The 10,691-nt window shown below is 49.9% G+C and overlaps 1 protein-coding gene across 1 annotated transcript; it reads right to left on the reverse strand.

The window, feature by feature from the left end:
* Window positions 1–237: 237 nt before the first annotated feature.
* On the reverse strand, window positions 238–6,016 carry LOC128650435 (collagen alpha-1(I) chain-like). The gene is made up of 2 exons (XM_053704378.1): window positions 4,376–6,016; window positions 238–845 (listed from the first exon to the last, which is right to left on the reverse strand). Exons 1-2 carry the CDS (start codon window positions 5,817–5,819, stop codon window positions 268–270), a joined length of 2,022 nt encoding a protein of 673 aa, XP_053560353.1. The 5' UTR covers window positions 5,820–6,016; the 3' UTR covers window positions 238–267.
* Between the last annotated feature and the right edge of the window lie 4,675 nt (window positions 6,017–10,691).

Below are 10,691 nucleotides of genomic sequence, written 5' to 3' on the forward strand. Positions count from 1 at the left end.
CAGCCAGATGTCGTGGAATAGCAAATGCCAAGGGTGGGCACAAATGTGGCCCCACCCCATTCCGTCTAGTAGGCGCGGACGTCCTAAAGGATCTTCAGCCAGCAGACCCGCGGGGCGGGGCCCCCCAGGTCACGACCTGAGGACATCACCCCCGCCCATTAGCCCGACTGTCACCTCTACAGACTCCGCCCTCAATTGTTGATGGCTACGACCTCCCGCCACAAGAGGCAGGCACTCCCACATAAACCGGGCTCTTGCCGCCACCCGCTAAATATTACTAACCAGAGCCGTTTTGAGGTCCACCAGGAAGATCGCCAGCCCTTCGTCGGACAGGTGCACCCCGTCCGGGCGATACAGCCCTTTTTTGTCCGCTGAGATCAGTTCATGGCGGACCACAAAACCCCCTACCTCTATTACTGCTCTACCCAGCTCCCTGTTAACTTTTTTTCTAACCCTATATGCTATCCTCGGTGTGGGGAAATATCTCCAACGCAGCCGGGGGATTATGTTGGACCAGGCCAGCCTAACCCCCGGAAACGTGGTACAGATCCACTTGACATCCGACCTCATCGCATTGATGAGATCTAGAGCAGGTGCACTCCCTATATCATTTCCCCCCATGTGAAGGAGGATGATGTGGGGCTGTCCCCATCGATGTCTGGCATTCTGGAGGAGGGCAGGCAAACCATCCCACTGTAAGCCTCTACGGCCCAACCACCGTATTGATGCCTGAGACGTCGGAATCCCCAACTGCTGCCCCTCAGGAAGAGAATGGGCCTTCAGTGCCGCCCAGTGCACGTAGGAGTGCCCTATTATCCAGATACGAGAAGGACCTGTAGCCACACCTGAAAAACGGATTACATAGTCAATCACCTTAGACTAAAACTAAACAACACAACCAAACAAATGTAAAACGCCAGTTTCCTTCCTCCTACACCGAATACCCCCTAGGCTTCAGCTGGAGGGCGCACGTAAGACTTGTAACATTGGGACCTCCATCGGCCCAACTTCTGTATGCGATCTCCTTTCCAACCTAGCGCGGCCGCGCTGGTGGCAGCCCCTATTCGGAAGGAATGGGGGGTGATTCTACACTTCCCCAAACCTGCTGCAAGCGCTACCTTTCTGAGCACCGCTGCGAACTGGTACCGGGAGAGATTCGAACCGTCGGAATGCACTAAGAACTGGGCGGGGGCCCGTGGTCGCTGCGCCATGTAGGCCCTTGTACACACAACCGGGCAGACGCCTGATGCCGAGGGAGTCAGAGTGATCCACACCCCTTTCCCCTCCTGGTCAGTCTTCGAGTGCGGGATAAACAATAACAAATTATCGCCCGCCAGTTTGACATGAGCCAACTGCATACCCGTGTTAATTGCATCCTTTGAGGTTGCGACCAGCTCGCCCGGCCTGAGGGCCGCAAAGAACGCCAAGGAGAATACGCACTGAAACAGTTCTCTTTCGCCGGGTTCGACGCAAATGCCCTCGATTGCGTCCACCAGCCTGGCTAGCCTACAAAATGTGACAGGTTCGCGCGCATCTTTCGCTCTACCCTCGAGCCTTCCCCAGCCCTTAATCACTTGCTTCACCAGGAAACCTTTCGTGATATTGGGCCACTCTAGCATATTGCAAAAGAAGGAGATTGCAGCTATTCTATTGGATATAGCGCCCTTCGAAGTCCCTTGCCCATGTTTCTCTGCCAGCCACTCCAAGAACAGATCCCTCGAGACCCTTTCCGGCGCTGCGCCTTGTGCGTAACAGTAACTTACCCACTCGCCCCAGTGCTGTGAATAAGCTCTCCACGTGTTCTGCGCCAGGGATGCCCTCACTAGGTGCCTTATGGACCTCCCTGCCCCGCCAACTGCCAGATAGAGTGGGGACAAGATAAGCCAACTGCTGCTGCGTTAGGGGCCAGTCTGCGAAACTGTTCCCATTGAAACCTCGAGAGTGCGTCCGCCAGGGTGTTGTTGACCCCGGGAACGTGCCTCGCGGAAAACTGAATATTGTATTGCAAGCACCTCAGCACTAGCTGTCGCAAGTACCTAACAACTACCGGTGACGACGCGGACAACCTATTTATGGCGAAAACAACGCTAGCGTTGTCCGTCCAAAACACTATGTAGCGATCCTTTAACGCCGACCCCCAGAGCTCCATAGCCACAACTATGGGAAAGAGCTCCAGAAGTGTCAAGTTCCTTGTCAGTCCTGCTCGGACCCATGCCAAGGGCCATGGCTCAGCGCTCCATTGCCCCTCCAAATAGGCGCCATAACCTGCTGCTCCAGCTGCATCCGTCAGCAGGTGCACTGTCTGACTGGAAACCCTAGGAGCGCGCCACAGCAGAGTTCCATTGAAGCCTTGCAGGAAGAGTTCCCATACCTTCAGATCTTCCCGCATGTCTTCCGAAACCGACACTTTACGTGTGCCGTGCGGATTGGAAAGTAAAGCCTCCATCCTCCTGTTAAACACGCGACCCATGGGTATAATTTTGCACGCAAAATTGAGTAAGCCTAGCACGGACTGAAGCTCCCTCAGGGGCATGCTCTTCGCTGCCCTGGCTTTGCGCACCGCCGCGAGCATTGCTTCCACCTTATCGGCTGGGAGACGACATAGCCTTGCAGCAGTGTCAATTTCAATCCCCAAGTACGTGAGTCTTGTACAGGGGCCCTGTGTTTTTTCCTCAGCCAGTGGCACTCCAAATTTCGACATTAGCCTACGCATTACTGCGATCAGTCGATCGCATTCGCGAGTGTCCGCGGTGCCAACCAGCAGGAAGTCGTCCAGATAATGAGCGACTATTCCCCCGCCGGCCTCCGTGATGATGGCCCAGTGCAAGAATGAGCTAAACTCTTCAAAATAAGCACACGATAGCGAGCAACCCATGGGCAAACATTTGTCTACAAAATAATTCCCCTCGAATTTACACCCCATCAGTCTGAAAGACGCTGGGTGTATGGGGAGTAACCGAAAGGCAGATTCGATGTCCATTTTGGCTAGCAGCGCACCCGGACCCGCCGCCAACACTAATTCCAACGCCTGGTCAAACGATTGGTAAGACACCGAGCTTATCATTGGGTCTATTGCGTCATTGACAGAACCCCCTTTCGGGTAGGACAAATGCTGAATCAGGCGGAACTTCCCTGGTTCCTTTTTGGGAACCACCCCTAAAGGGGAAATAACTAGGTCAGGGATGGGAGGTTGGTCAAATGGACCAGCAAATCTTCCCAGAGCAATTTCTTTGCTCAGTTTCGCCCTAACTTCACCCGGCATTTCGTAAGCCGACTTCAGATTCTTGTGCGACGAGGACCCCATTACCAACCCCAATGTTGGTATCTTGAAACCTTCGCCAATCCCCGCTAGTAGGTTGGCAACCGACACCCTGTCTGGGTAGGCCGCCAGCCAAGGTCTAATGGCGTCCAGCTTCAGGGGTGTTGGAGCCCTTTTGTCCAGCCCCCCCCGATTTTGCCCCACGGAAAGCTCCTCCGTCCCTCCGCTTCGGGCATTCAACACCTGGGTGTTGACCGCTGCAGTACATGCAAGCGTGCCGAAAGGAACAGGAAGCTCCTTTGTCACACTGCTTCTCATTGTATTTCCAGCACTCCCTGCCTCTCCGCTTGATGGGGCCCGTTGGCCTCTGGGGCCCTGACCGCAGCAAGGGAGCTCCTGCCCCCCCCTTTTCCGGTATGAGCAGGGACCACAGGTCCAAGTCTTTTACCCCAAAGTTCAAGACCGGGTTATCGACCATCTTCCGCCTAAATTCGCTATCATAAGCACGCCACATGCCTTCCCCATATCTATTATAGATACATTCAATGATTTCCGCGTACTTAATTACATCGACCGCGGCCTCCGGCCTCTGTTCGATGTAGCAGGAGGAGAATACCCTAAAGCACTTCCTCCACTCCTCAAATGTATCTGGGCGCTGGATCTTCTTTGGCCCAGTCCCATCCTCACTACGCTCTTTATCTCGCTGCGCCTCAAGGGACAGCTCGAACATATTGACGTATTTATGATCGCGGATTTTTTGTACCGTCTTGGGCTTGAGATGTGCATGAAGGCAGTGGATCTTGCAGGGATAAGAGTCTCCCTGCAATGCCACCCTCCTGGTACTGACTGACATGTCCTGCAGCTGCGCAACGCTCTCGCTTCCCTGGCCACTGCCCTTGGATATTGTCGCCGTGCTTTGCCCCGCTAACGGCGCAGCCTGCTCCATGTTACCTAAACCTCTAGCCTGATTACGCTCAGCCACCAATAGCCTTAACATTTTGAACATGCGACGCTGCCCCTTACTGTTAAGCCCTAATTTCTTCCCACCATCTGAGTCTGAATCAGTGCTATAGTCGGTGTCAGTAATGCGTGACAAATTAAATACATTTCTCTCACCAACTGCCGATGTTGACGGGGTAGATGTTCCTGGTGCAGCTGCCACTGATCCGCCTGCTGGCTGTACAGATAGTCCTACTCCCGTTGTACCCGGGCCCTCTGTCCTCTGCGGTGTAGGCACCATGTCCTGTGGGGGAGAAACAAACGAGAGGGGAGTATCCAGGCCAGCCGTGTGTCCCCCTTGACTGCCGCCCCCAATCGGGGTAGAAGTACTGCCCCCGGCCCTGTCTGGGACCCCTCTAGCCCTCTCGTCATTCATATCACCACTCCATTCATTCGCTGGCCCTGCCACATAGGGGGATTCTCTGACCACACGCTCCCTGACTGAATGAACGTTCTGAGCACCTGCCGCAACAAGCCCTTTGCCCCCTTGGACCCCTGCAGTTATTGTGCCTAGCGACTCGCCCTGTGCCCCATCAGTGGGCGCATTCACCCTTGTTTGGGGTACATAGTTGCTGCTGGCACCCCCCCTGTGATACCACTGGCGCTCCAGCAATGCGCTTCTAGCTCTCCCATAAGCCTGCTTGCTAACACTGGAACCCCTGAGCCTCCCTCTCTGCGCGCCGCGGCCTCTCTGTAAGGGACTTGCTCTGTTTGCATTGCTAGCTATTGCAGAGTGTCGCGCAGCGGAGCAGGCCCGCCCGGATACTCCCCCCTCACCTGTGGAGAGTACCCGGCTAGGCCTCTTGCGCGCTCGCTGGATGTGCCGCTCTGATCCAGGTTCCGGCCGTGTGACTACCGCGGCGCCGGAAGTGACGTCACGCGTGTCACCTGACCGGCCGGAAATGGACGCGGCGGACGCAAGGCCGCAACCGGAGCCTGCACTGGTAGTTGCAGGCTCCGACTGAGCCACCAATGATAGCGGCGGTCCGGTGAGTGGGCGAGGACCCGCAGGCCCCGCTCCAGTAACCGACTGAGCCACCAATGAGGCATCCGTGCCGGGCCCTAGGGACCCGGCCGGATGATTTACCATACTGGGCCCTGCCTGATGAGGGTCCCCAGGCCCCCGGCCCAATTGAGGGGGATAATGAGGGGCGGTAGGCCCCGGTTCCACCCGGCTTGCCACCGGAGGCAGAACGGCGGCCGTGAGGGCCTTAAACATGCCCACTATGGCCGCCGCCGCCTCCGGCGACATTCCGGAGGCCGTAAGGGCCCCCAGGCCTGCCTCCAAAGCCGTGTCTAGGCCGGATGGGCCAGCGCTCACTGCACCCGCCTGTCCCGCAACCATCACAGTACCGGGCCCGGCGGGTGCAAGTTCAGGGGCTGGGGGGTTAGAGACCACAACATTAGGAGTTAAAGCAGATGATACTGGCCTTGTTTTCTCCGGAGTTGGTGGCACCACATCCTCATCCTCCTCTTCAATTACAGGTGCACTCCTCAAGGATCTCCCAGGGGACTCCCTGAAGCGAATGGGCACCGCAGCACTTCTCTTAGATCTAGACATTTTCGCTTGAAGAATGGCAAAACTTTCTCCTTGCAAAATCCCAGGTGGAAGAGGCCAGATTGTTCCAGAACTTCGTTTATATTAGGTGAGCCTAAGACCTCCCCTCACTTTGCAACATTGTTGCTGCTACACTACACTGGGATTTTCCACTAGCCTGTCAGCTCATCCCTTAACTCCATTACAGGAGACTCTGCTACCTTTCATTCCCCTTATTTCCAGGGATCCCTTTGTTTTGTCTGCCATCTAGTGGCAGCTAACGGTAATTTGGTATAATTTTCTGTTTTGTTGCCTATGTAGAATGTAGGTATGTGTATATATATATATGTGTATGTTATATGGTTATTTGAGGTCATACCAATATTTCTATAATTTATAATGTTTAATATAGGCATTGTATATGTGGTTTAAAAATTATTTTGTTAAAAAATTATTTTCAATGTTTTAACTTTTATTTCTAGGAAGCATTTAATTTAGGATATGGGGGATTTTCTTTTATATAGGTGGTAGTACGGGTGTGCAAATATTACACTCTTTCATAATGAAGAGAAATCTGCACTGCCGGTGGCTTCCTCCATTCTTTTATGTTGAACTTCGGGACACTAATAGGGTACTTTTATATCCTATGAGCCCAGCGGTTTGTAGATCACTTTAATAAGTGCGGACTGCAACGTTAAACTTTGGGCAGGGCCCTCTACCCATTTGATGCCTATAAATGTCTCCTTGTGTACCACCTAGATTTATAGCGCTGCGGAATCTGTTGGCGCTTTATAAATGAGATCAAAGAGGGGAGCCACTGCTGATGAATACAGTTGTTATTGTTCAAAAGTTAAAAAGTAGGAAGCATCCCACAATGGCAGAGGGCAAAGCACCAACGTTTTCATGTTTCAGCCCTCTGGCCGTAATCATGGCATGGTGCTTTATAAATACCGAATAATAATAATAATGTGGTATTCCATATATATTTATGTTGGCTGTTGCAACTTTAATGATTTTACGTTATATCTTGATGGGACAGTTTACTTAAAGGGTTTCCCACCCTTAAAGGACCAGTCGACGCTGTAGATTTGCATGATAAGAAGACAATGCAATAGCACTTAGTCTGAACTTCAAATGAGCAGTAGATTTTGCTGAATAAATTCAAAGTTGTGTCTGTTTCCGCTTCCCCTGTATCATGTGACAGTCATCAGCCAATGACAAATGCATATACGTATATGCTGTGAATTCTTGCACATGCTCAGTAGGAGCTGGTGACTCAAAAAATGTGTAAATATCAAAAGACTGTGCACATTTTGTTAATGGAAGTAGATTGGAAAGTTGTTTGAAACTGCATGCTGTATCTGAATCATGAGGTGTAATTTTGACTTGAGTGTCCCTTTAATTTGATTGCAATGATCCATTTTGCTTGCTGGAGTTATTACATGGTTTGCAGGCATTTTCATTACCCGGGTACTGGCGTATGTAATATTGTATTTCGCCTGTGGTGTCCCACCCATCCTTCACCTCAAGGTCAAGATATGTTAACACAGCTAGGAGAAGACAATTACACTCCCAGTGGGGTATTGAAGGGATAGGGAATACATTTTAATTTCCATGTTTTTCTCCATTGGAGCTTGATCAGCCGTAATAACTGGTCCCACTCGGAATGGGTTCTGAAGATGTGATTGCCATGGGCTCGCAGATGCTCTTTTACCTCAGGATATCTACAACTGTCCAACTGAAGGAAAAGGGGCAGTCTGAAGTTGTTCCCTGCTAGGGCGGATGCTTGTCCTTATGCAGCCCTATGTAATTTTGTACGGCTTAGGCCTCTGATGGTTCACTATTTGTACGCAAATATGGTGGGGTGCTGTTACAGTTTCAATTTTGGTCAGTTTTTTGCAAAAGATCTAGGGGAGTTGGGTTTTGATCGCAGTGAAATTGTAAGTTGCCCTCCTTTAGATTTGAGGTACCCACTGAAGCTGTGGTTGTGGGTTTAGGGGACCAGGTTATCCAAGGTGTGGTTAGGTGGAGATTTCTTTTAATCTTCTCCCGCATGAGTGTTTTAAGAATTTGAGCGTTTAATTTGTTTATGGCCGTCCCGGGCATGTCCTTGTAGCTCCGGTTCACGTGTGGGTGGTGGGCCACTCTTTCATTTATTGGTACAGGCGTGCTGCTGTGGTTGAGAGGGAGGGCCTTCAGCCAGGGTTTTTGATAAGCAAAAATACTTTTGAATGGTTTGGAGTACGGGGCCTCAGATGTGATTGCGGATTGCTGCTGGTGGTGGGTTACGCTGATCTGTTCCTGTCTCCGGGGGTCCAGGCCGGAGGTATTGATTTAGGTTCTTGTATCAGAGAGGCTTGGTGTTTTAGATTAAGAGGTAGTTGGAGAGGTTGTGTGAGCCTTTCCAGCCTTTATCCATCGGGTGGTTAGCCATGGTTACGTTATTGGTTGGTGCTAGTTCTCTCACGTCTGCAATTGGCTATGGCCATAAGTGAATGGGTTAGCCTCCCCACGGGGTGGGAGAGCAGGTTGAGTAGCTTCTTGGACACGGGGTTCTTTGGAGCTTGGGGTTTTTTAAAGAAATAATGGACTTATTTAAGTTCAGGTGAATTTATATACGGCCTGGTCAACAAGTAAATGGAGATTACTGAATTAAGTTTGGGAGCTAGCATCTTCTTAGTTAACAGAGTTTATATGGTTACAGAGTTAGGTATTTGGTGTCTTAAACTTGTTGTTTAATAAACAGGCTGTGGCCAGTAATTTTACCAAACATCAGGTGTCTGTGTATTCTTTAAGTGAATGCTTTTGGGACATTAAAGTTCATGGGGACGTTAATCAATGACTCATGGGGTCAACACAGCCCCAGGACATGAAGGAACTTAGGGGGAGGGGAGCCTGTGACCCCTGGGAGGAGTTAGGCCCATATTTGGGGAGTAGAATGGGTATAAGGAAAGGCTATGTAAGGCAAGTGTGTGGGCGGCTATTTTCGAAAAATTACTTTTTAGACAGCAAACAAGTTTCCCTCCTTCCATCCCTCCCGTTATTTGCAGTTTTATGTTTTGTCTGTCTTTGGCGGGTGCTAGTTCCCTCACGTCTGCAATTGGACTATGGCCTTAAGTGAATGGGTTAGCCTCCCCACGGGGTGGGAGAGCAGGTTAAGTAGCTTCTCGGACACGGGGTTCCTTGGAGCTTGGGGTTTTTAAAGAAATAACGGACTTATTAAGTCCAGGTGAATTTATATACGGCCTGGTCAACAAGTAAATGGAGATTAGTGAATTAAGTTTGTTAAGTTAGTTGACTGAGTTTACATGGTTAAAGAGTTATGTATTTGGTGTTTTTTAAAACTTGTTATTTACTAAACAGGCGGTGGCCAGTATTTTACCAAACATAAGGTGTCTGTGTATTCTTTAAGTGTTGAATGCTTTAGAAAAATGAAAGTTCATGGGGATGTTAATCGACGATTCATGGGGTCTAGTAAAAAGGATCATGGGGGCATTTGTGCGGAGACTTGGTGTGATGGTTCACTGCTCAGACTTAGCTGAGGTTGGAGTGGGTGAGTTCTATCTGCCCGATGGGGTGCATTTGAATGACTTTGGTCTGCAGCTGTTTATCTTTAATTTTAAGGAGGCACTGTGTGCGGTTGGAGGGTTGGCGGGACTGGGCTGAGGTTTCAGGCCAGTCGGTGGCGGGGGTGCTAGCCCTTAAATTACAGGAAAACTATGGCCAATGATTAAGTGTGGTGGTATTTTGCATTCCCATGGGGGAATTCAAGATGGGGGTTTCTAAGGGCACGGGGTTCCTTAGAAAACTTATATGGATGATCGATGACGGGCCCAACCACTTGCACGGTTGGGTCCATTAAAAGGAGTTACGGTCATAGTTAAAAGATATGGAAATCAGGACTAGCACCGCTGTTGTTTGATGTGTAAAATGTTTACAGTTATTTGCACTTTTATTTATCGAGTTATTAAAGTTTTTACAACGTTTTATTGAATAAAGGGCTGCGGCCAATTTGTACCAAAGCTAAGTCTGTTGTCTGTTATTTATGAGGGTGGTTGTTGGAAGGATGGTATGGGGGTGTTTTGTTGGTTTAAGGGGCCGGAGCTTGACGACATAAAAGGTCAAAGCCCAGGTACCACGTCAAGGTCTCTCGCTAAACCTGGCTCCCTAAACAGCCACACAATGCAAGCTGCTGAACTTCCTCTGTGTGTTGTATTCATTTGTTTTGTAATTCTCCCTATGGGCCTTGCACAAATACTTGTCTGGGGTTAACTATCTTGGACTCTGGGGACAGCACAGCTTCCTGTGAGTGCTATTGAGCACCCAGGGCTGTGCATGTTTCAGGGTCATGGGATGTTTACCCAGTCCAGTCTGAGAGTGCAGTCCCCTTCCATGTTCTTTAATGTTGCTAGGGAGATTACATAAGCCTGTGCACCCTTCGGAAATTCCCATTTTGTTTGATTGAGAGCCTGCATTGTGTGGCTCTTTAAGGATCCAGCTTTTGGGAGAGACCTTGACGTGGTACCTGGGCTTGTACCACTTGGCCAGATGCGCTAACTAACTCTTCCATTTTTGCTTTTAATCTTAGCTGAGTGCTTGTAAGTGAGTGCTGGACTTCTTCTGTGTGCTTATATACATATATATTTATGTGTTAATATGCTTATATACGCATACTAACACATGAATATATCTGTATATAAGCATACACATATATATTTATTGGGAACACACAGTTCCCATAGACCGCAATGTAAAGGCACTTTTCAGTGCCATTTTGTTTTCTAACACCCCACTCCCACCAACTTTACCCCCACAATACTGCCTAGTGCAGTAATTTTATTAAAAAATAAAGATGCTGCTATTAATACACTACACTGGATTTTGGGGGAATTTTGG

Source organism: Bombina bombina, chromosome 2 (genome assembly GCF_027579735.1).
Source record: "Bombina bombina isolate aBomBom1 chromosome 2, aBomBom1.pri, whole genome shotgun sequence".
In the NCBI taxonomy this organism is placed as follows: domain Eukaryota; kingdom Metazoa; phylum Chordata; class Amphibia; order Anura; family Bombinatoridae; genus Bombina; species Bombina bombina.

Excerpts from the sequence above, each read along its gene's own strand:
- LOC128650435 (XM_053704378.1), bottom strand. The coding sequence starts at position 5,819 with ATGTCTAGATCTAAGAGAAGTGCTGCGGTGCCCATTCGCTTCAGGGAG. Across the intron at positions 846-4,375 it reads CCCGTCAACATCGGCAGTTG|GTGTGGCTACAGGTCCTTCT; the intron begins GTGAGAGAAATG and ends TCCGTTTTTCAG.